General features: G+C 44.5%; 1 protein-coding gene across 1 annotated transcript in view; it reads right to left on the reverse strand.

Moving 5' to 3' along the window:
- Window positions 1-26496, reverse strand: part of UROC1 (urocanate hydratase 1) — a 70866-nt gene that overhangs the window by 38252 nt on the left and 6118 nt on the right. Inside the window, exons 2-8 of the mRNA XM_065408136.1 lie at window positions 22901-23031; window positions 16358-16451; window positions 14508-14567; window positions 11449-11577; window positions 8904-8965; window positions 7208-7274; window positions 5722-5865 (exon numbers count right to left, since the gene is read on the reverse strand). Coding sequence (XP_065264208.1) covers window positions 5722-5865; window positions 7208-7274; window positions 8904-8965; window positions 11449-11577; window positions 14508-14567; window positions 16358-16451; window positions 22901-23031 — 687 coding nt within the window. The remainder of the gene's footprint in view (window positions 1-5721; window positions 5866-7207; window positions 7275-8903; window positions 8966-11448; window positions 11578-14507; window positions 14568-16357; window positions 16452-22900; window positions 23032-26496) is intronic.

A 26496-nucleotide genomic window follows, 5' to 3' on the forward strand; every position in this document is an offset into this window, starting at 1 on the left:
AACAGTTTTTAAAATGCCATCAACCACATGGGCTCACATCATATTTAGTGTACCTCCAGTGGGACTAGTGGAGTTACACTAGGGATTCTCTTCTCTAACCCTATACCTCTGCATAATAGGTTAAAGAGGCCCCAGCAGGTAGTTTATGCCCCAAAGTGAAGCTATGAAATATATATATATATATAACAGCTTTTGTTTTTATTCCAACATACCTATGCAGGGTTTGCAACAATTTTGCTAGCATATGAATAGCTGTCAGGGAATCCGACCTTAAAAAATGAGACAGAACCAGCAGTAATTCCCCGCAACACCTCTCAGAGAGTTGGGTAGGGTGCAGGCATAGAACTAGAGCCAGTGGCCGCAAGACTGCAAAGGAAGCTATGCTACAGGTGACCCAGTGATTGGTGCAGAAGAGAATGCCCACTGAAATGATAGGTCAGGCTCTGCATAGTTCTATATGGACTTCCCAGCTGATCCACTGGTTTTACTGGCTGTCAAGGCTAGGTCATGGGCAGCCAGATCTAGTGGTCAGAGCCAAAGTCCACAGTCAGGAGTCAAGAGTCGACTTAGTCAGGATACCAGGAGATCAGAAGCAGGAGACAAACTGGAGATCAGTACCAAGAGTTGGTAACCAGAGTCAGGCCAGGTCAGGAAACGACGGGGTCAGAGGCAGGAGACAAACTGGAGATCAGAACCATGAGTCAGAGGTCATGAGCCAAGGGAGCGGAAGCAGGAGCCACAAGGTACACAGTCCAGAGCAGGGTGGATCCCAGTTGTTCAGACAGCTTCCTGTTCCTGTTGCTAGCTTAAGTAGAGCCAGCAGGCCAATCAGCTGCTTTGGGACTCCACCAATAGGACGTCAGGGGCGGAACCTCAAACTGGGGTTGGGCTTCATGGGTCCAGCAGTTGTCAGCAGGCTGCCAAGTGGAGGATTGATGCATGGCTCACACTGTGGACCTGGGTTTGAGGCCTGTGGGTCATGACACTGGCTATGTTCCCTTCCCCCTTTGAGTTGGCCCAAACTCGTTCCCATCAGAGGATGACTTAAAATCTTGCTGCTCAAGTCTGGGGCACAGGTTCTATCCTACTGTGGTCTTACCAATGGGAGGGCATTATATAGCACTTAACCCCAGTCTGATGTTATCACTATTGTGAACAATCAACTTTTTAAAAAACGCTTTTTTAAATGTTCTGTATTGGTAAGCCCTGGCCCTGATCTGTAGTCTTCACTTAAGCAAAAGTCTCATCAATATCAACAGTGTCTCAGGCACACTTTATATTAAGCATATATGTATGATGAGTTAGTAAATGACTAATGAATGGTTTAATAAGTAGTTAGTCAATTGTCCTAGAGTCCCATAGGTCAGTGGTTCCCAACCTTTTTGGGCTCAGGACCCAGTTGTAAATGTTTATGGCCTGTTGCAACCCAGTAAATAGTCTGGGGGTGGACACCCTGGGGTGGTTTTTGTCGGGTCCTGCCTTCCAGCGGTGTGGGGTCCTGCCTGGCACTAGGGTTGCCAACTTTCTACTCACAAAAAACTGAACACACTTGCTCCGCCCCCTGCCCCTCCTACGAGGCCCCTCCCATCACTCACTCCACCCCTCTCCCTCACTCTCCCCACCCTCACTCAGTCGCTCATTTTCACCAGGCTGGTTCAGGGGTTTGGGAGGGGATGAGGGCTCTGGCTGGGGGCGCGGGCTCCGGGGTGGGGCCAGAGTTGAGGAGTTCAGGGGGCAGGAAGGGGCTCCGGGCTGGGGGGTGGAGCAGAGGGGTTTGGAGTGTGGTAGGGGGCTCCGGGCTGGGACAGGGAGTTGGGGTGAAGGCTCCGGCTGGGGGTGCTGGCTCTGGTGTGGGGCCGGGGATGAGTGATTTGGGGTGCAGGAGTGGGCTCTGGGCTGGGGCCGAGGGGTTTGGAGGGCGGGAGGGGAGTCAGGGCTGGGGCAGGGGGTTGGGGCGCAGGAGGGCATCAGGATGCAGGCTCCCAGCAGCACTTACCTCAAGTAGCTCCTGGAAGCAGCAGCATGCCACCCCTCTGGCTCCTATGTGGAGGCGCGGCCAGGCAGCTCTGCGCGCTGCCCTGTCCACAGGCGCCGCCACCGCAGCTCCCATTGGCCACAGTTCCTGGCCAATGGGAGCTGCGGGGATGGTGCTTGGGGCGGGGGCAGCGCACGGAGCCCCCTGGCTGCTCCTACACATAGGTACCAGAGAGGGGACATGCCGCTGCTTCCCAGAGCCGTGCAGAGCTCTGGCAGGTAGGGAGCCTGCCTTAGCCCCGCTGTGCCACCAACTGGACTTTTAACGGCCCAGTCAGCTGTGCTGACCGGAGCTACCAGGGTCCCTTTTTGACCGGGCATTCCCTGGCAACCCTACCCGGCACTCATCCCACAGTGGCAGCTCCTGCAGCTCCTGTGCTGTGGGGCTGGCTGGGCTCGCCTCCCTACTCCAGGCAATGCAACCTCTGGGATCCCAGTGCCACTCAAGTTTGGCCCAGCCGTCATGATGACAAGAGTCCAGATAGGCCAAATCTGAGTGAGTGGCGCTGCAACCCCATGAGCCAGGTCACAACTCCACTCACCCAAATTTGGTCCAGTCAGCGGGTGGGGCCAAACCCGAGCAGCACTGCCACCCCGGAGGTTGCAATGCCCAGAGCTGAGAGCCCAGCCCAGCCAGCCCCACAGCACAGGAGCTGCAGGAACTGCCACACGACCCTTTGAAACATTCTGGTGACCCAATTATGGGTTCTGACCCACAGGTTGAGAAACCCTGCCACAGCTCAATAAGTTTCTTGCCTCTAAACATGTATAACTCCTTCTACTGATGTCAAAAACCACCCATCCACCCTCCCCCCCGAGCCAATGCCTCATTGGGCTGGCACAGTTAAGGCACACCAGTTTCATAGCCAATGGTACAAAAAGGAGTGATGTAGCCAGCATCATATCCAATGAATCAGAAACCCATTTTGCAGCTGGGTGAACTAATAATTAATGGAGATATCCCATCTCCTAGAACTGGAAGGGACCTTGAAAGGTCATAGAGTCCAGCCCCCTGCCTTCACTAGCAGGACCAAGTACTGATTTTGCCCCAGATCCCCAAGTGGCCCCCTCAAGGATTGAACTCACAACCCTGGGTTTAGCAGGCCAATGCTCAAACCACTGAGCTATCCCTCCCCCCAAAGGTGCCCTTTCAGTGTCAGACTGAATGAAACTCGAACCCATAACCTTCTACAGATGTGCTTATAGCTATCTATACTATTCATGTCTGTGACATATTTATAACCTTGATTCATCATTTATTAACTCATCTGAAATAGTTTATAAATGTAACTTTAGTATAAAGTGTGAAATGTGATATTTCCATCTGAGTAAGGAGGCCAGGATGCGGTTCTATAGAGTTGAAAAGTTCTTTAAAAAATTAAAAGGGAAGTAAATTGATCTTTAAGCTGGAGCAGAACTGTATTTATATTCTTTAGCAAAAGAATAAATGATTATATAATCATTATAAATAAAATGATTTTATAAATAATTATATATAACAGCCCCATTATTCCTAGTCTATGCCTGATCTCTGTTTATTACATTTTGGAGTATAGAAAATTATTCTGATCAACTCTGGTTAGAAACCAAAGAAAACTTTAGAAGAACAGAATCATTATAAGGAGCATCAGAACATAAAAACCACCAAAAAATGCAGGCACTAAGAGACTTTAATGTTTTTCTTTATTTATATTTCAAATAGGGTGGATTTTATTTCAGTCTTATGGATACTTACATTTATCAACATTAGAATTCAAGTGTTTGGCTTTTAGATGTGTTGCTTATCCATCATTTTATAAACCTGATGGGCTCATAACATCCAGTGTGCGGATTGCTAATGCATTAGTGGTCTTTAACTTACAGATAAAAGGTAGCTAATATTGGCAAAATATCATTAAAAATTGATCTTACTCTAGGTGGGAGTAAGAGAAGAGACTGTGTTGCTACTTGCCCTCATTTTTTAAAAAACTGAGAGGCAGCTGTTAGACAACTTTCCTCTAGGGGATCAAATAGATAAGCCACTCTGGCAGTCTTTGCACAGGCAATGCTCCCACTGGGCCAAATGATAAATTCCGCCTCCCTCCAGCTGAGGCTGCACATCAGTGGTGTGCTGTGGTGAAAGAGGATATGGCACTCTGGCAATTCCCCAGACAAAGTACTTGCCTCTAGGAGTCCTTTACAAATTGGTATAATTTAGAACAGCACTGAGGCTGCTCTAAGTTATGCTGGGAGCAGTGGGGGGCGGGGGGAGACCAGCCCCTGGCTGCCCACTCCATACAGCGTTTGGGAAGGTGCACCCGGGGACTGAGACAATGGACTTCAGTGCAGGATCGGGGTGTTCAAAATCCGAAGCACAGAATGAAGCAGCCCAAAGCTTTGTGTACCAAAACGGAACATTTGAAAGAGAAATTGTATTGACCTTTCATATCTGGCCACTATAATGAGATCAGGACTTGCTGGGATAAATACTTGAGACATGTGCTGCCCCAGTGGTCTTTAGCTGATCAATAAATGCCTTGTGATGGGCCTTGTTGCTTAAGGGTGGGATTTTCAAAAGCACTTGGTATTGATTTAAATCTCCTCCCATTGAAGTCAATGGTAAAACACCCAGTGACTTAAACTCCCATTGACCTCAATGGGAGCAGAGTTAGGCCAACGCTGAGCACTTTTGAAAATCCCACTAAAATAACTAGAACATTCCAAGCTGTTGATGTGAAACTCCCATGTGAAGTTCAGCACATGGAACAATGCTGAGATATTGACAGGGGATCCTCTTTTTGCTGCTGGTGGTTAATCTCTTACTCTTAATGCAGACAGAATTCATTTAAGATTTGAACTTGATAACACCAGGCTTTCTAATAACGGATAACAAAGCTACAGAAAATGCTAATTTCATTTTAGCCTTATTCTGAGTTGAATAAAAGGGACATCTTTGTGTTCACTGCAAGTGATAGGTAGGGGACAGATGACAGCAGGGAACTACTGCTGCATTGGACCCCAGGGAATAGTCCACAGAACTGTGGTAAGAGATTTGGGGAGGGTCCATACATTTGGGGAGCGTCTACCATTAGGCTCCCTTGATGAGGCTGCCAGATGCATTAACCCTATTATACTCACCCCTCTTTTAATACCTTGGGCCAAATTGAGTCCTGGCATAAAAGGGCACAATTCCCATTCAAGTTCATTGGTGTTAGGCCTATTTATACTAGGGCCAAATTTAACCCCAACATTCAAAACTGGCTCACTTAGAGAATGATTGTTTATTACTTAAATAGCACTAGGCATGTACCTGGCACTTTGCAAAAGGCAAGGTCCGTACTCTGAGGAGCTTATAATCAAATCCAATGAACTGAAAACAAACTATAGAGGATGGGGGACTTTAGGGAAGGGAGTGGAGCTTATAATAAGCATTGGAAAGGGTACACAGCTGTTGGGGGGAGAATATTTTTTTTAAATGAGGATCACATAAATTGCATGTTTCACACAATTCTTGCCCGTTACACAGTGGTAGGGTAGGGAATTTTATAACTGAGCAGGCATAGATGCTACCAGAATGGAGTTTACTACAGGAAGGCAAACTGAAAGGAATGAGGAACAAGCCTCCAGAGAGTAGAGGGATCTGAGACAGTGTATAAAGGAACCCTGCAAAGGGACTACAGAATGAAAACAAAGAGGTGTTGGTCTTACCTCAGCAATGATCCCCACACATCCAGCAATGACTGCAGCTTTAGCTTGAGCACCACTCATCCCTCCAAGACCAGAGGTGACAAACACCCTCCCAGCCAGGTCCTCCACACCCAAGTAGCGACGACCTGCATTCAGCACTGTTAGCTAACACACAGTACACAACAAAGCAATTATTCATAACCCCTTTCCCTAAAATCCCTAAAATTTAAAGATATTTAACACGTTTGTATCTCTATTGTACTTTTGCATTGATTAGATATTGGGTCAAGCCTACATTTGTTTACAAGTAGAATTGGTTAAGATACTCTAAGGCAGGGGTGGCCAACCTGTGGTTCCAGAGTCACATGCAGACCTTCAGAAGTTAATATGCGGCTCCTTGTATAGGCACCGACTCCGGGGCTGGAGCTACAGGCGCCAACTTTCCAATGTGCCGTGGGGTGCTCACTGCTCAACCCCTGGCTCTGCCACAGGCCCTGCCCCCACTCCACCCCTTCCTGCCCCCTCCCCTGATCCTGCCATGCCCTCACTCCTTCCCTCCCCCCCCGAACCTCCTGCATGCCACGAAACAGCTGATCAGGAGGTGCGGGGAGGGAGGGGGAGATGCTGATTGGTGGGACTGCTGGTGGGTGGGAGGCGCTGGGAGCGGGGCAGGGGAGCTGATGGGGGGCTGCTGATGTATTACTGTGGCTCTTTGGCAATGTACATTGGTAAATTCTGGCTCCTTCTCAGGCTCAGGTTGGCCACCCCTGCTCTAAGGTACTGGTGTTTTTAGGAGGGTCAAGTGCTCTTCCCAGCCTTTTGCAAGAATGTAATGCTTGAAACACAATGGAACTGATTTAAGGGATAATTTATATTCAATATCGGTAGAAACTATCTGAAAGGTTAAAGAATAGAACAAGCTGCCGAGCAAGGTTGTAGACTCATCATTCCTGAGCCTGAACATATTTAAGAGACATCCAAGTCTTGTGGATGGTTTACGGGTGCCAGAATCAATCCCGTCATGAGGCCAGGGAATCGAATACATATTAATTAAAGGTCCCTTTCAATCCAAAGGACTCTGTGGATATACTCATGGGTTACAGAATCTGTGCACACAAGTCTTTAGACAGGATTTTGAGACACTATGCAAGAAGAATCTGGCAGACACAAAATACAGTATTTCAGTACTAAATAAAATGAGGGACCAAGAACATGTTACATTCAATGGAGCAGGTACTAGGACAATACAAGTTCAGCCAGTTCACCTGTTGTAACTAGAGATGGGCCTAAATTAAAACCTTGGATCCAGACACTCTCAAATTATGGATCTGGATCATGATTCCATCTCTGATTTGCAGAGTTTGGGGAGGAGCTACAGTTCTCTTAATGAGGTGGCAAAACTAATTTCCTTTAGTAGTCAGGAGCATCCTGATAACAACAGTCAACTCAGCACCCACCGGCAGACAACTCTCGCAGACAACGTATAGACCCTCCCCAAATCTCTTACCACAGTTCCATGGACAATTCCCTGTGGTCCAATGTAGCAATAGCTCCCTGCTGTCATCTGTCCATACCTATCAATTGAAGTGAGCACAATGATGTCCATTTTATTCAATTCAGAATAAGGTTAAAATTAAAACAGCATTTTCTGTGGCTATGTTATCTGTTGTTAGAAAACCTGGTATTATCAAGTTTACAATGTAACTGAATCCTGTCTGCATTATGAGTAAGTGATTGTCCACCACCATCAAAAAGAGGAAACCTTGTCAATATCTCGCCATTCTTCCATGTGCTGAACTTCAATGGCAGTGTCACCTCAAAAGCCCAAAGCTGGTTATTTATTGTAATAAGGTCAAATATGGGCACAGAAGGAGCGTTGGGAGTGCACAGCTGCAGCACAAACAAGTAAACTGGAAACATGGCTTTATGTGGGCTAAGCACTCTGGCTGGGACTCCCAATGGGGATGAAGTGATGTAGATGCTGGATCCCCATTGAAAGTCAATGAAAACTGAGGATAAAATTTTCAAAAGCACCTAAGTGATTCAGGATACATCTACACTGCAAAATAAAACCTCACTGCAGTGAGCCTCAGAGCCCAGGTCAATTGACTTGGGCTGCTGGGCTTGTGTTGTGGAGCTAAAAAAGAGCAGTGTAGACATTCCCACTTGGGCTGGAGCCCACTCTCTGAAACCAGGTGAGGGGAGAGGGTCTCAGAGCCTGTGCTCTAATCTGAGCAGGAACGTCTACATGGCTATGTTTAGCCTTGCAGCACAAGCCCTGCAATCCTAAGTCAGTTGACTTGGGCTTTGAGATTCACTGCAGAGAGTTGTTTTGGTTTTGCAGTGTAGATGTGACTTGACTTTCAGTGCAACTTAGCACTTAAATCACTCAGGTGCTTTTGAAAATTTTACCAGAGATTCCTAACTCTCATAGTATCAGAGGGGTAGCCGTGTTAGTCTGAATCTGTAAAAAGCAACAGAGGGTCCTGTGGCACCTTTAAGACTAACAGAAGTATTGGGAGCATAAGCTTTCGTGGGTAAGAACCTCACTTCTTCAGATGCAAGAGAAGAAGTGAGGTTCTTACCCACGAAAGCTTATGCTCCCAATACTTCTGTTAGTCTTAAAGGTGCCACAGGACCCTCTGTTGCTTCTAACTCTCATAGGTTCCCTTGAGAATGCTAGCCTCCATGTTCATCCTCTATATTAACCCTCTTCATCTCTGCTCCTTATTTATGTGCACCTACTTCCCCATGACTTTCACAGCACTATAACTGTTAATTCTCACCATGACATGCAAAGTCTTGTATAATTGAGTGAACAATCCCCCTGCTCCATAAACTGGATGAGCAATGAAAAAATAAAATGTAATCAAATTATTTATTTCCAAAATATCAAAAATATCATGTCTTGGTCATGACCGAGGCTTTAGACCTTGATTCAGCTGAGTCCTTATACATGTGTTTAACTTTAAGTCCCAATGTGCTTAAATTGTTTGCTGAGCACAGATGGGATCACTTGTGCTTAAAATTAAGCATGTGTTTAAGTGCTGTGCTGAATCAGGATCTTACCTTAGTTATGGAACACAGTTAAAGTCCCTCTACATTAGAAATTTTAATCAAAAGGTAACTGGTACCTGACTCAGGTTTAGTTAATATAAGACTGCAAACCTTTGAAACAGGCGTAATAATAAAGCATATCTTACATTGTAACTCCCATTGCAAACATTTTCTCATATTCATCTCTGGAGGAATAGTTGGGAATAACCTAAAAAGAAAAAAATAAAGCTTTGGAACATAGCAATGGTTCTATTCCATAGGGGTATGTCTACACTACGAAATTAGATTGATTTTATAGAAGTCGATTTTTTGAAATCAATTTTATACAGTTGATTGCGTACGTCCACATTAAGTCGGTGGTGTGCATCCTCACTACTGTGGCAGGCATCGACTTACAGAGCGGTGCACTGTGGGTAGCTATCCCACACTTCCCACAGTCTCCGCTGTCCATTGGAATTCTGGGTTAAGCTCTCAGTGCCTGATGGGGCAAAAACATTGTCGCGGGTGGTTTTGGGTACATGTCGCCAGTCGCCCCTCCCTCCGTGAAAGCAACGGCAGACAATCATTTTGCGCCTTTTTTCCTGCGTTACCCATGCAGATGCCATAGCACGGCAAGCGAGCATGGAGCCCGCTCAGCTCACCATCACTGCTGCTATTGCGAGCTGGAGGCTTCTGCCTCAGGCTGCTCTCCCAGCTGGCAGCACCGCGCAGTCACACCTACCCCAGCCTACCCCTTGCTCCCATGGCTCATGAAACCTGGACAGTAGTAAGGAGCAGTTCAGCTATAGGCTGAGCAAGTGCAGAATGGTGGTAGAATGTGCCTTTGGACGTTTAAAAGCTCGCTGGTGCTTTTGGTCAGACCTCAGTGCAACCAACATTCCCATTGTTATTGCTGCTTGCTCTGTGCGCCATAATATCTGTGAGAGTAAGGGGGAGACGTTTATGGCGAGGTGGGAGGTTGAGGCAAATTGCCTGGTGTCCAATTTTGAGCAGCCAGACACCAGGGGGATTAGAAGTGCACAGCAAGGAGCACTGCACATCAGAGAGGCTTTGAAAACCAGTTTCATGACTGGCCAGGCTTCGGTGTGACAGTTGTGGGTGTTTCTCCTTGATGCAAACCCGCCCCCTTTGTTGATTTTAATTCCCTGTAAGCCAACCACCCTCCCACCTTCAAAATAAAGTAACTATTGTTTTGAAACCATGCATTCTTTCTTTATTACTTAAAAAAAAAATGAGATAACGGACAAGGTAGCCCCGGTGGGGTCGGCGAGGAGGGAAGGACAAGGCCACATTGCTTATTGTAGCCACACTAAAAATCAAACTGTTTGAATGACAGCCTTCTGTTGCTTGGGCCATCCTCTGGAGTGGAGTGGCTAGGTGCCCGAAGCCTCCCCCCCACGTTCTTGGGCATCTGGGTGAGGAGGCTATGGATTCTGGAACATGGGGAGAAGGGTAGGCGGTTATACAGTGGATGCAGCAGGGGTCTGTGCTCTTGTTGGCTTTCCTGCAGCTCCAACAGACGCTTCATCATGTCCATTTGCTCGCCCAACAGACGCTTCATCATGTCCGTTTGCTCCCCCATTAGCCTCAGCATCGCGTCCTGCCTCCACTCTTCACACTCACTTAATTCTTTCCTGGCCTCTGCCACTGAATGCCTCCATGCATTAAGCTGTGCCCTATCAGTGCGGGAAGACTGCATGAGCTGGGAAAACATGTCATCGCGAGTGCGTTTTTTTTGCCTTCTAATCTGCGATAACCTCAGGGATGGAGATGATAGGGGGAGCGTAGAAACATTCTACAGTCTACGATTCCGGGGGGGACTGCATGGTCACCAGTGCTGCTGAGTTCGCCACGCTGACCAAACAGGAAATGAAATTCAAAAGTTCCCGGGGCTTTTCCTGTGTACCTGGCTAGTGCATTGGAGTTCAAAGTGCTGTCCAGAGCGGTCACAATGGAGCACTCTGGGATAGCTCCCGGAGGCCAATACCGTCAATTTGCGTTCACACTCCCCCAAATTCGACCCAGCAAGGTCGATTTTAGCGCTACTCCCCTTGTCGGGGAAGAGTACAGAAGTCGATTTTAAGAGCCCTTTAGTTCGACGGAACGGGGTTGGTTGTGTGGATGCATTCATTTTTAAATCAACCTAACACGGCTAAATTCGACCTAACCCCGTAGTGTAGACCAGGGCATAGGCCAAATTCTGCTAGTCTTCCTCATGCCAGTAGTAAATCAATGAACATCAATGGGACTAATCCCAAGGGTAAGGCAAGTGGGCTTTGGCTCCATATGTTCTAATATTATGGGAAAAGTGACTCATCTGTCATGCAGCTTACCTGCTTTCAAATCTTACAGAAGGCAACTACCCGTCCACATGAATAACAGATGAAGAGATGGGCACTGAATGGCTTAGAAGACTGACAATGGAACACAGAAACTTTCACCTCTAGGTCATTCGTTCAAATCTGCCCTAGGCTGACTCTGACAGAAAAACATGGCCATCTGATGAGGGCAGAATTCTGCCCTTAATTATACCAGTGCAACCTCACTGACCTAGAGAGGGTTGCACTGGAATAAATGAGGGCAGAATTTGGCCTTATGCATTTTCTTATATTCATGCAATGATAGTCTAATAAGGAATACATTTAAAAACAGCCTAAGATGAGGAGAACAGAATGAGATGATAATACCCACCATGCCATTGGTGATGATTAATCGAGGTGCATACCGAGGGCTGGGGAAGAGGCCCAAAGGATGTCCACTGTACATCACTAAAGTTTGCTCTTCGGTCATCTCAGACAAATAGTGCATCACCAACCAGAACTGAAAATTAAAGCAAAGGAAAACTAGTGAGTCTGTTTCCATCTTGCAATGATCTGTCTTCATAGGGCTCTTAAGTTTCTAGTATAAGAATATCTGTGTGGATAACATAGTGTATTTATATATAAAAAAATCAACCAGAGCTTTTGCTAATTCTTGCTTTTAATAAGGTCTATTAGAAGGACATTGCTCAACAGCAAACACATAAATGACTAGTGAGAACAATCTGAATGAGCTCCAGAAAGAACAGCAAAAAAATTAGTATTTTTCTCCAGTACAAAACTCAGAAATGACTTGCTAGCACTTAATGCATCATTTTTGGAATTGTCCTAATTTTAACCTGAAGTGAGCCATTTGGTTCTGGCACTTTTCTGAAAATCTTCCCAAGGCCAAATGCTAAAAATTTCTCTTTAAAATAACAGCTACGAAAACACACACAAACCTCATTGATCTCAAGATTTCAAGGTCTCCTATGGCTTCTTGCCTTTGAAATAAATATGGATTACAATTGGCACTAGAAGGAGAAAGAAGTTTTCATTCTAAACAAAAAACACCTCTTTTCATTATGTTGATAAAAGAAAATACAGTCCTTGATACATTCAGAAGTAAAAAAAATTCCCAACATCATCTGCAAAATTACTCTGGAATTACACTAGAGAGCAGAATTTGTCCCTTAGTCTATAAACTGGCTGCAGAGTTAACTCAAATCCATTATTTTCCAACAGAAAGTTCATATTATTTCAAGTGAATTTTCAAGATGTGGTTATGGACTGAAAACGCACAAAACAGTCACATCTTGTTATATTTCATGTACAACCGCCATCCTTCTGGCTGATTAGCAAGCAGCAATGACTGTCTAAAGCAAGACCCATCCTGGCCTTCTTGGCTGAAAAGAATAGCCCAGGTCACAATTTTAAGTGTTGAGGCTGGTGGGGCTAAAGTGAGGGAAATTTGGTACCAGAAATGGATTTTTCTTTAGTAATCTACTTGGAAGAAAGAAAGGGGCTGTGCGGATGATACCAGCATTTTCAGGATAAATTTTGCAATGGCGAAAAGAAAAAAAAAAAGCAGCATTCTGATTTCATGACATGAACACAGAGAACAAAGTGTCTCCATTACAACCCAATCATTCATCCGATTGCTACTCTAAGTAACCAGGAACAAAAAAGCATTGTTTGTTCTGCAGTGAAACTCCTGCAGTTCACATCTCTATCTAAGTTGGACAGGACTGCTGGAACTAGAGAAAGGACAGAGTGTTACCAAATTTTGTGTTGCTTGCATTTCACCTCACATCTGCCCTGAGGCACACCAGCCTCTGAGAACACATGCATGCATCTAATTTAGCTAGAGGTGCTGTTCACACTAAAACGGGAACAGGGCCTCAAGTAATTTATAATGAATTTAACCTCAAAAAGCCCCTTTGGTGGGGGTAAGGACTACAATCCACATTTTATCAATTCGCAAATCGAGGCACAAGTGACTTGCCCAAGGTCACACATGGAGTTTGTTACAGAACTGGGAATAAAACCCAGGTTTCTCATCTCCCAGACCTGTGCCATAACCACAAGACCATTCATGTTCCCTTACCTGTAAGTTAATGTATTTTTTGAAAAACAAAAAAAAGGGACCAAAATCAGAGAAGCTTCAGCAGGGATATATCTGAACCAATGCATTTCTGTCTTTAAGGTATTTTTGTTTGTGAGAGGTACAGGAAGCCTTAGAATAATGTGCACCATCCTCAGGTGAGCTCTGGGAGGAATTCAGAGCCAGAATTCCTCCTAGATCTTCCAGTCTGTGGGTGGAGGCGCATGCCTGATGCTACATCCCTTCCTGCCTGCACACCTGTCCAGCTCTACCAGCAGCAAGGAAGGACGATAGCCCCATCTCCTCCTTTCACTTCTCTGCCCCCTTTGGAGTGTCTTGTGCCTAAGAGGATTCATGGAAGGAGCAGTTTCTGTGCTCACAGCAACTGCATTTGTGCCCTGCTGTCCACAGGGGCATGAGAGCTGCTCATTAAATGTTCTTCCACTTCACCCTTGTTGACTGGACCCAATCTGGTTCTGAATGACTACATTGCCCTTGTATAAGACGTAACTGAGTACCTATGCTATTGATGTCAGTGATTTCCTTGAAATGTTTTTTCATGTGCAAATTTCAGTGTTTGCAAAGTGTTTGTGTTAGACAACTACACTGTACTGCATGCCATTACTGAGAAGAACGGGGACAACATATAGTATGCAGAGGCTTGTTCTATGAGTGAAACAATACCTGACACTTCTGAAATCTTCTCATCTAGTTGGGAAAGCAGGACTAAGATTTGGACTTTAGGATCCATTAAACATTCCAGCCCCAGAATTTAGACTCAAGCCTCGACCCCGCCTCTTTATCAAAGGAGATATAATTCAGTGTTACCAAAATTGAAGCTAAACTGGACAAAGAAATGGTCAGCTAGTACTTATGAAATGTCTTCAGCTGTTCTTTGACATTGTTGGAAACAGACTCAAGATTGTGCTTTTTAAGTCATTATTAATAAGTTGCATGTTGTGCGAACTAGTGTGAAATTAGTAGAAACAAATAAATATATCTTATTACATATTAGGATGCAGTTTGCCTCTAAAATTATGTGAACAAACCAGACGCGCATGCAAATCTACAATAGAAAGAAAAGAAATGATCTTAAAATACACAATTATCGTCAGAACATTCCTATTTGGCAGCATGTGCTCTCCTCACTAAATAAAGCTCTGTACATCTTTACAGTTCATAACTCAGCATTCATCTACCCAGACAGGATGTTTTGGAATATTACGAGACAATGACTGCCAAGAATTTGTCACAAACTCTGCCTAAGCAGAATGGAGTTCCGATGGGTGAAATATGAATCTGATCTACTTTTTCACAAGAACTCTAGTTGCAATGTATCAATGTCATACCTGAGCCCAATTGCTGAAGACTTGTCCATTTCCTCCGTAAGTTACAAGCTCCTGGGGAAACTAAAAAAGGCACATTTTCGTTATATTAAAACTAGTGCTTTCCTGCAACGTTTCTGAGTGATCCCTCTAACAATCCCAGAGATTAATTTAATATTAAATTCAACTTGTTATATTTTTTGCATCAACATTCTCTAGACTTTTGAAATCAGAAAGTATCATAGTAAAAGTGACAATTTAAGCAAATCAGTGGATTGTAATCTCCCCCTTAGAATAAGGGTTATTAATTATTGCCAAAATGTGGGGACCCATATGCCAAATTGCAAAAGTTAATCATTGGTTGCTGTTCTTTTAACTAGGCAGGCAAAAGCTCCCTTAAAGACAGTATGAGCGATCTTGCTTCTGAGATGCATGCTGCACTTTCAAAGATGCAGAAAGGGTTAACATCTACTTTTCGATATATATTGAGGACATAACATATTGAGTACTTAACCCTACTCGCATTAAAGTCAATGACTTCAATGGGAGCAGGATTGGGCCCTGATTAATTTGTTGTGCCCGGTGGCCCCAATCAGAGTCTGGCCCCACTGTGCTAGTTGCTCCGTAAATATATAGTGAGAGATGGTCCCTTCCCCAAGGAGCTTCCAGTCTAAATAGACAAGGCACAACAAGTGTGTGTAGCAATGAATCGAAAAGAACAAGGAAAGGAAGACAAGTGAAAGCAAAAACATTATTGCTTTACGTGGAAGTGGGCGTGGCAGCGGCAGGGGCACCCATCCAATAGCAGTATGGCTGCTGGAGGAACTGTACTGTTAGGTGGAATGAGAGCCAGCCCTGCCACCCAAAGGGTGCCATCTATGTACATGGCTCCTGCCCACATTGTTTGGCATGGCGGGGGAGGGGTGTCTCTTGCCTGCAGATCCCCAGTATCCATGGGGTAAGGAGGCATCACCCTTCAAGTTCCACAGCCCCCCAGCCCCCAAGAGGGGAGCTATAACCTCCATGAGGTCATCTTGCTGTGCTTTCTTGACTCATTGGCTTCCACTATGGGCTTCTTTGATGGAGGAGACAATACTTTTACCATATTTACTGACATATACAGAGGCCTATTAATTTGAACAACCAAAATCCCTCCTCCTCCCCCCAGCCAAACTGAACATCCTGGGTCTCCAGACGCCAGTACTCCAGACTCCCAGAACACCAGAGCCTAATTAATAAAAAAGGTCAAATAGTTAAAGGAACTCCAGTAGTCACCAGCTCCACCTCAGAGTGATCCAACAGGAGTTGAAAACTCTGAGGCACATTGTGGTTGGTGATAAGATCTTTACAAAAATAATAGCTTTACCATCTAAAAACCCTGCATGCCTCTTGCATGCATAATTCCCACTGTCATTAGGATTACAGCATATGGGACTGCAGGTCTAAACCCTACACAGATCCCAATCCTGAGAAACATGGTGCGTCTTTTGGCTGGCCCGCAGTCCCTCCAGGAGATGCTCAGGAACCTTGGAGGATCAGTCCCACAGAAAGTATCATTTTGGCATGCCACACTGTACATACACTCTCCTGCAGATACTGAAAATGGCCTGTTTAACTAACCCACATAGAAGCCAGCTGTACAGATGTTATGGAGGAAATTCACCCTTGTGTGGAGGACCAGCACAAGACCTATGCAGCACTACAATCCCATTTAATCCTTATATTGAGGGTTTAAATGGGAATAAGTGGTGCATAAACCTTTCCCAGGTCCTAAAATACTCCATTTATATGTGAGCATATATGGAGGGAATTACTTGTAGATTTGCTCCTGTTCTGTGAATAATTTCCATCCCTTTATTTCCATGGTACATTACCTGGGCCACTGAGGGATCCAGATTATTCATGATCATGTGCATTATTGCAGCAGCTGATTTGGTTTTGCAAGGATATTCCTCTATGGGGTAAGCTCTGCAACAAACACATGCAGACATTAGGGAGGATTTTGCTTAAGCACATGGAAAGAGAAGGAAAAAAACCCAATGAAATATTTAACTGCCACCAAACTTCCCGGAGTTTCAGATATTGATTAATAAGGAAAGAAAAAATAAAACAAAACACAGCCCAAGCCTGAAAAGACTTCTGTAAATTGAGTTAACATATTTGAGATTGATCAGAGCTAATCCAAGAATATTTGCAAATAGTTTTATTCAGCACTTTTCTACCATTAATTGTTGAATCAGTTAATCACAAATGGGATCTAACTTTACTGACATAAGCAAGTTCTTATTACTCCTGATAGCCCTGCAGAACCAAGACAAACACAGCTGGATATTTCTGGTGCCCCATCACCTGAATTGTTTGCTCTACCAATTACAGGGCCACTTAGTTATATCTGTGCAACTCCGCACAAGACAATGGGGCTTCACAGGTTTCACTGAGGGCACAGTTTGGCCTGCACCACCTCTATTATTTCTGCTCATGCTTGAGAAGAAAAGACTCCAGCTTGATTCTCCGTTCTTAGGTTGAGTTTGCAAGGCTGGCAGTTACGGAAAAAAAACACCCCACATTTTCTTTTGATCCAGAAATCACTGAGGCATAATGTACATAGAATCCCACACTGGTATTTCTACAGAGCCACTTTTCAGAGCAAGTTCACTCTTCAAGGCTAACTACTGTAATTGTCTAATTGCTACCCTATGCTCTCCTCCCCACCAATTTGTTCTAAGACATCTAATCTTATCCTTATAGTGTAAGCTCTCCAGGGCAAGGACTGTTTTTTCGTAGGGTATGTCTACACCCAGCCGCTAGTTCGGCGGCTGGGAATCGAAGTTCTGGGTTCGACTTATCGCGTCTTGTCTGGACGCGATAAGTCGAACCAGGAAGCGATCGCCGTCGACTGCGGTACTCCAGCTAGACGAGAGGAGTACCGCGGCGTCGACGGGGGAACCGCGGCGTCGACGGGGGAGCCTGCCTGCCGCGTGTGGACCGAGGTAAGTTCGAACTAAGGTACTTCGAACTTCAGCTACGTTATTCACGTAGCTGAAGTTGCGTACCTTAGTTCGAATTGGGGGGTAAGTGTAGACCAAGCCTTATATGCTTGTACAGGGCACAGCACAATGGGTCTGGGGCCTCTAGGGGTTAGCCCAAATCAAATAATATTGATAATATTAGAAAGTGTAACCATTATAAAAAGGTTTCACTATTTTGCTTCCTCCTATTCCACAGGCAGAAAAGTTGTAATGGCCACTGGAAGGTCATTCCGGCAGGAAAGATAATGTGACATGTTTTACGTGTCTAAACCGTCTTTCTTCTATTTGCACAAAGACCCTTGATGGCTGGACTTTCACTTCATACAGAAAGACGTTTAATCTGGAAAGGTTCGGATGAAACCTGCCAGTTACATTCATCAGACATTGGCTGACCAACTTCTGACCCAAGACTGAAAATGTGTATTGTATAGATTTAGCAGCTACTCTCACCCCTTGGGTGTATTTCCTTTCGTTTACCTGTACTCTGCAGGATAAAGAGGAAAATGTCTTGTAGTCACAGCCAAACTAGAAGGAAAGTCATTTTTAAAAAATGCATGGGGTTTCATTTGTTTGTGGGAATAACATAGCAAGTACTGGGTAACTTTAAAATAATTGATTACAACATAAGATTACTGGATACATATATCAAAGTTGAATACACTTTGCACTGAGGTTGAGCTAGATGTGATATCATAGATGTGGTTAGTTACCCAGACATCTGTTGGGGAAATAATTCAGCAGGGCACAGATTATTTAACAAGTTCTTGGAACGCATTGGAGACAACTTTTCACTGCAGAAGATGGAGAAAGGGACCAGGGGAGAGCTGTTCCAGTTGAATTCTGACAAATAACAAGGAACAGGTTAGGCAGAAGGCAGCTTGGTTGAAAGTGATCATGAAATGATAGAGTTTGTGATTCTAAGGCAGGGGTGGGCAAACTACAGCCCGCGGGCTGGATCCGGCCCCTCAGGGCTTTGGATCCGGCCTGCGGGCTTGCCCCCCATGGTGCTGCGGGCCCTGCACCACTCTCGAGCGGGGGGGACAGAGGGCAGGGGGCAGAGGGCTCTGTTCATTGCCCTTGCCTCCAGGCACTGCCCCCCGCAGCTCCCATTGGCCGGGAATGGGGAACCGCAGCCAATGGGAGCTTCGGGGGAGGTACCTGGAGGCGCGGCAAGGGCAGCGCACGCGGAGCCCTCCGCTCCTCCCCCCCCCCCCAGGGGCCGCAGCGTTTCCTGAAGCACCGTGGGGCTGGGGACAGGGCAAGCATGCAGGGAGCCTGCCCTGGCCCCGGTGTGCGCCGCTGCCACCCCAGAGCCCGAACCCCTCCTGCACCCTGCCCCCCAACTCCCTGCCCTAAGCCCATGCCTGCACCTTGCACCCCTCCTGCACCCCAATCCCCTGCCCTGAGTCCCCTCCTGCACTCCTCCTTCACCCCAGCCCCCTTCCCTGAGCCCCCTCAGGCACTCTGCACCCCTCCTCTGCCCCAATCCCTTGCCCTGAGCCCCTTCCTGCATACCGCACCCCCTCCCATACCCTGCACTCCCTCCCACACCCCATCCCCCTGCCCTGGCCCTGCATACAATTTCCCCACCCAGGTGTGGCCCTCAGCCCAAAAAGTTTGCCCACCCCTGTTCTAAGGAATGGTAGGAGGGAAAACAGCAGAATAAAGACAATGGACTTTAGGAAGGCAGACTTTAGCAAACTTGGAGAATTGGTAGGTAAGATCCCATGGGAAGCAAGTCTAAAGGAAAAAGGAGTTCAGGAGATTTAGCAGTTTTTTAAAGAGACATTATTAAAGGGACAAGAGCAAACTATTCCAATACGTAGGAAAGATAGGAAGTATGGTAAGAGACCACGCTGACTTAACCAGGAGATCTTCAATGATCTGAAACTCAAAAGAGTCATACAAAAAGTGGAAACTAGGTCAATACTGAAGAGTGAATATAAGAACAATACAAGCATGTAGGAAGAAAAATAGGCCAAGGGACAAAACGAGATTAAACTAGTTAGGGACATAAAGCGTAACAAGAAAACATTTTACCAAGACATTAGAAGCAAGAGGAAGACTAAGGACAAGGTAGTCCCATTACTCAATGAGGAGGGAAAGACATTAACAGAAAACGCAGCAATGGCCAAAGTGTTAAATGCCTTCTTTGTTTCAGTTTTCACCAAAAAGTTTAGCAATGTAAATGGGATAGGATCTGTGTCTAAAATAGGGAAACAACAAGTTAAGAGTTACTTAAACAAGTTAGATGTCTGACAAAATCCATGCTAGAATATTTAAGGAACTGGCTGAAGAGATCTCTGAGCCATTCACCATTATCTTTGAGAACTCATGGAGGATGGGAGAGATCCCAGAGGACTGGAAAAGGGCAAATATAGTACCTACCTATAAAAATGGGAATAAGTACAAACCAGGGCTTTATAGACCAGTCATCTTAACTTCAGTGCCCAAAAAGAGAATGGAGCAAATAATCAAACAATCAATTTGTAAGCACCTAGAGGATAATAAGGTGATAAGTAACAGTCAACATAGATTTGTCAGGAACAAATCATATTAAACCAATCTAATATGCTTCTTTGACAGGGTAACAAGCTTTGTGGGTAAGCAGTAGATGTGATATATCTTGTCTTTAGTAAGATTTTTGATACTGTAAGTAACCTAGGGAAATATAGCCTAGATGAACCTACTATAAGGTGGTCGCACAACTGGTTGGAAAACCACACTCAGAGAGTAGTTACCAATGGTTCACAGTCAAGCTGGAAGGGCATATCAAGTGGGGTCCCTTAGGGATCTGTCCTGGGTCTGGTTCTATTCAATATCTTCAACAATGTTTTGGACAATGGCATAGAGAGTACACTTATAAAGCCTGCAACATTACCAAGCTGGGAGGGATTGTAAATACTTTGGAGGACAGGAATAGAATTCAAAATGATCTGGACAAACTGGAGAAATGGTTTGAAGTAAATAGGATGAAATTCAATGAGGACAAATGCAAAGTACTCCACGTAGGAAGGAACCATCAGCTGCATAAATACCAAATGGAAAGTGACTGCCTAGGAAGGAGTACTGCAGAAAAGGATCCAGGGTTATAGTGGATCACAAACTAAATATGAGTCAACAATGTAACACTGTTTTCAGAAAAAGCGAACATCATTCTGGGATGTATTAGCAGGAATGTTGCAAGCAAGACACAAGAAGTAATTCTTCCACTCTGCTCAGCACTAATAAGGCCTCAACTAGAGTGTCGTGTCCAGGTCTGGGCACCACACTTCAGGAAAGATGTGAATAAATTGGAGAAAGTCCAGAAGAGAGCAACAAAAATGATTAAAGGTCTAGAAAACGTGACCTACGAGGAAAATTTGAAGGAAAAAAAAAGGGGGGGGGAGGGTTGTTTAGTCTGGAAAAGAGAAGACGGAGGGGGGACATGAAATACGTAAATGGTTGTTATAAATAGGAGAGTGATAAATTGTTCTCCTTATCCACTGAGGACAGGACAAGAAGCAATGGGCTTAAATTGCAGCAAGGGAGATTTAGGTTAGACATTAGGAAAAACTTCCTAACTGTCATGGTAGTTAAGCACTGGAACAAATTACTTAGGGAGGTTGTGGAATCTCTGTTATTAGAGGTTTTTAAGACCAGTTTACACAAACACCGGTCAGGAATGGTCTAGATAATATTTAGTCCTGCCTCAGTGCAGGGGACTGGTTCCATAAGCAACCATACAATCCCTATTCTTAGATATCTGCTAACACAAAGAATGTTGCTATGTGAACAAGGATATTAATGAAACAGAAGCACGCTGACCCACATTCCATACGAAACACAAATAAACAAATGAAAACAAAGTGTACCAGGTGGAAAAGAAAAGACTTTCTATTTTAGAGATTCAAATAAACTGTTATAAAAATGGAAAATGAAAAATAAACAAGCTATAAAAAGTATCTGATGCAATCAAAGAATTATTGACATTAGAGATGGAAATGATCCGGTGGGCCATCTAATCCAATCCCAGTCAGGGCAAGTTCGTCCCCAACTTTTTAGTGTTCAGTGCTTTGTGCTACCTAGAGTCCAATCCTGCAGTCCTATTCAGACTAAACTCCCAATGTCTTTAGCATGCAGTTTGTCTTAGTTTAGGTCTGCAGGATTTGGCCCCAGTCTCATGCTGAGAGCTTGGAGACACAGTTGTTTGCACAAATCTGAATGCTTTATAGTTACTTGTTTTATTTATTTAGATTTCTGTTAAGATATTAAACATGCCCTTGTTTGACACAAATTAGAACAATTAATCAGACTAGAAACAACAGCTGACCCTTCAACAAAACTGCTCTGCTCCACAAACCTTTGCCCCTCTCCAAAAGTTTGAGTAAATGTATTGCCCCTTACAGCACTCTTCAAATGTCAACAGGCCTAGTATATTTCAGATGAGGGTCAGGCAGCAGGTTCCAAAGCTGAGGGCCCCTGGTAGAGAATGCTCTACCTCTCTTTTAAATCAAGGGGGATCCAGCTCTGAAGCCTCCCCTATGTGGCATGAGGAGAGAGCCAGTCTCTCAAATAGGTGGATCCAAAGCCACTCAGGGCATTTGACCTCTCCCACTGATTCACCAATTGTTGGCTTCAACATTCCAACAGTCTATGGATTGAAATCTACAGTCCATACATAATAACTGAGGAGTTTTGCCAGCCAACAGCATTCAGCTTCAGCACAAGCTGCAGTGCATATAAGACTTACTCCGAGTCCGTACAATTGGGACTGTACTTCGGATGTTTGTGAAACACTACAAGGACCTCTGAATGTGGGTATTTGTCAGAGTTCAGTGGTGCATAGGCCTTGTGCAGTCTCTCTGCACAGGGATGAATTTTTCACCCCAAGTGTTCTACAAGCATTCCAGGAGCTTGAACTGATGATGTAAGAGCGTGAAGTAAATGGCTCCAGAGTAGACCAGCTTTTAAATAAGGAGCACAGTATAATGAGCGATAGAGAGGGGAGGGTCTAGCTAGTGGCCACCCACAAGGGTGCCCAATATTTCCCTTGTTGGACAGTGGGCCGTTCACTAATGCCAAGGGGAATTTCATGTGGCTAGAGAGCAATATAGAGCCCGGAGTATGAAGAACCTCTTTTATGCAGCTTATGGGGCAGCATTCCAAACCTATGGCTGAGGCTCAATATAAACAAAGCTACTGTTTTCTAATTACATACAAGACACAATATGTATTCGTTTGATTGATTCATTTCATTACTATGTCTTGACACTGTTTCTAGATGGGCTTAAGTGAGGCCTCACTGGGGCATAGCTCTATGCACAGAAGTGAATTTCATATCCAGAGTACAACAAGCATGTCAGTGGCGACTGATTGCAATTCTGAAAAGTGCCCTCCCAACCTTACCTCATCTCAATTGCTGGACAGAATCTGTACATGTATATGTGGCCATACAGCTTGAGCTCTTCTGCAAATTCCAGCACCAGCTCTTTATGGACTTCGGGTGGGAAATAACGCAAGGCATTTTGCAAAGCCAGCTGTCAAAGAAAAGGGCATGGGTAAAATGAAGGTGACGAGGTGGGTGGTTATCATAACAACATGAGCTTTATGAGATATGATGGGAAACCTGCCCAGATTGTAAGAGTATTCAAGGTTACTGCCCTTAAAAGAATAACAGCCCAAGAAGTATGAAAGCGGAGCATTTCCGATGATATTTCTTCATCCTAATCCTTGCACAAACGGAAAAATACTCTGGCTCAGATTCTCTGCTATGCCCAGTCTCCACCAACCACAGCAGTAGAGGGAGGGGAGGACAGCAAAGGAGCCATCTGAAGATAACCAGGCAGTAGGGTTCTGGCCACTCTTTTCCTGTCCCCGGCATCCCACTACACTCGGCCAGGAAGGCAGTGGTATAGGAAACAGCTCTGCTGTCTCTAAACGAGTTGAGGGCTCCCTGAGGCCAGGGAAAGCCTTAACTGTGGGGCTACAGCTAGTTTATGGCCCCTTTGCACCTCTGGAGTGGCACAAAGGGGCTAGATTGGGCTAGACAATCTGAGCCTCTGTTTATTAAGCAAACCCAACAATAGAGAGTAGAACAAGCTTCAGCTCAACTCAAAGGCAGCAACCATGTCTTCAGACTTTTGGTAAAGTTTCATGCATATGATGCTATGCACAGATGTTCAATAAATAACCATAACACCATGATGGGCAGTATTCCATTCGCAGTCTGGTGCAATTTCTGGTCTTTTTTATCTTCTCAATGTGCATATGTAATTCCCATTAATTATAATGCAAGTATGGTATGTAAATCAAGTAAAGATTAGCCATAAATACTTGTGTGCCTAGTTTTTCTAAAGATGTTTGCCCATCATTTCTAACCCTTTACAGAAGAAAATGTTCACATTTTATTTATCTTTGTTCTTTGCTTCTGTAGGTCAAGTTATGATGGTGGAATTTTTAGGAACAATCCCACAGAGGGAGTAAAAAACCGGTAGACATGAGGCAGTTTCAATTTGTTATGTGCAAAATTTGCCCATGTGCAGAAGGTTTGCTCAAAATAGGACTTTAATGGGATTTAAGTGATGCATAGGTCTTGTTCTGGCTCTCTGCATAAAGATAAATTTCACTCAGAGTATACTCATAGCAGGATACCTACACTTGATAGTGGATTCTTGAAGGATCTCTCCCATTAAAAGTAACCACTAGATGTTTGTGAAATCCTCATAATGAAATGTAAATTCAAGGTTTTTCACATTCCTTACAAACTGGAAAATTGACTAATTTTCACAGAAAACCTCACTAAGGTCTGCATGTTATTTAGGCAAAACCAGGACCAATTTCAATTAAAAATGGACCAGTTTTTGAACAAAAATGTGAAAAAATAAGACTATTTTTCAGTAAAGGAAAACATATAAAATGTGTAAAACATACAGAATTTCGAAATTACTGGAAAATTAATTGTTGGAATGAATAAAGCCATTTTGGCCAACATTGTAGGTGAGTGAGAGAAATCATACAAAATTTTGTATATTTTATGTGAAATATTAAACGCCAAAATAGTCACAGCTGGGTGGCATTTTAGGCAAATCACACATACTCTTCTTGATACTTATCAGATATTTATTACTGTTGCATCAGTGAGAAAATCAAACTATGAATTGCTAAGGTTATTTCAAGCTATATTTTTGTGGAGTTATTTTATTTTACAGTTGTTCAGCACAGCTAGCCCGAAACAGCAGCAATTGCACGAAGTGGCTGTGGACGAAAGTAGTGTTCGTTCTCGTAAGGGCACGTCTTCACTACCCGCCGGATCGGCGGGTAGCAATCCATCTATTGGGGATCAACTTATCGCGTCTAGTGAAGACGCGATAAAATCGATCCCTGATCGCTCTGCCGTCGACTCCGGAAATCCACCGCGGCAAGAGGCGGCAGCGGAGTCGACGGCGGCGCGGCAGCGGTTGACTTGCCGCCGTCCTCACAGCCAGGTAAGTCGACCTAAAATACGCAACTTCAGATACGCTATTCACATAGCTGAAGTTGCGTATCTTAGGTCGACCCCCCGCTGTAGTGTAGACCTAGCCTAAGTCAGTACTGAACCAATTCTCCACTGTTGTGCTAGGGGGCGCTGTGCTGCCAAGGGAGCTATTGTTCAGAAATGACAACAATGAGGTCCTGGCCTCTGGTGGGCATTGAAGATCTCACGGCACGTTCCGTAACAGGGCAAATTCACATTACATGCTGCTTGCCTAAGAGTCTTCCTGCCTAAGTTCCAGTTGGATAAGTATTCTCCTCACTGTCCATCCCAAGCTATTGCAGAGTGAGTTGCTATGTATTATTATGCATTTGCTACAGTTTTCTCCAGTGGTGGGTGTATTTTCATATTAAACTGATTCCTGCACATGGAATCAAACTCTGCAGGCTGTGCTCAGGCACTGTATTCCCTCTGCCTGCAGAGATGTTGCCCACAGTTTGCAAAGCACATTGGTATCCTCTGAGATGAAAGGTGATACACATAAGCTATTATCTTTATGTGACGTTTTGTTAAATCATGTAGCCAATATGTATTCCACATTCTGGTCTATTAGAGCCATAACGAGGCCAAAGATTTTACAATCTTTAAAAGGCTAATTGCACACAAAGGTCATGAAAAAGATTTCCCACTTGCATTATAAATGGCAGCACTATCCAAGCTGCTTTCCGGTGAAGATAGTCTCAACCCATATTTAACTTCATTTGGGTGATTTGTAGGGAGTGGAGATATAGTTTGCTTTAAGATCTGATGAGATCACATCATCTCACCATGCCGGAGACTCTTGTTTTGGAGAAGGGGGGAATACAGCACATATACCCTGCGCTTGCGGCACCCTCTAGTGGTTGCATGAGGGAGTCATGGATGCAGATAATTTATCGAGAATGTGAACTGGAGTAGTGCAGTATGGGAATAATGGCGCTTAGAACAGAGGACAGTGAAAACTCACGGACTCAACCTGATTATTCTCAGCATAATCCTTGTTCTGGGAAAACAAGACACTTTGGCAAAAGCCCTTAAAAGCCATACAAAACCCAAGCCTTGGCCCAGTGGCAAATCTCTAATTGACTTCAACGGGCCATGGTTTGGTCTTTATGGCTTAGAGTTCTCCAGCTAACTCACCACTTGAGCCTGCAAGCCTTCCACACACAAAACACCCTCTGGCTTCAATGAGAACTAGCATCCATAAGGGCTGCCAGAAGAGACAAGATGATGACTGTAAGAAAATGTTCTTGGCATAGGTATGCTTGCATTTGAGCACATAGGGTCAGATCCTCTTTGAGGTCAACAGAGCTATGACCATTTATACCAGCTGAGAATGTGGCCAATAAAATCCAGAGGCTGGAATTTGCCATTTTATCGACAGTACGAAAAGAAGAAAAAAAATCCATTCACTGGATGTAGAAAATGCAAATTATTTTTTCAAATTCAACTACCCCTCCAGCAGCTAGATAAGCAGTTGTTTTTCAAGAGC

The sequence above is a fragment of the Emys orbicularis genome, chromosome 7, assembly GCF_028017835.1.
Source record: "Emys orbicularis isolate rEmyOrb1 chromosome 7, rEmyOrb1.hap1, whole genome shotgun sequence".
In the NCBI taxonomy this organism is placed as follows: domain Eukaryota; kingdom Metazoa; phylum Chordata; order Testudines; family Emydidae; genus Emys; species Emys orbicularis.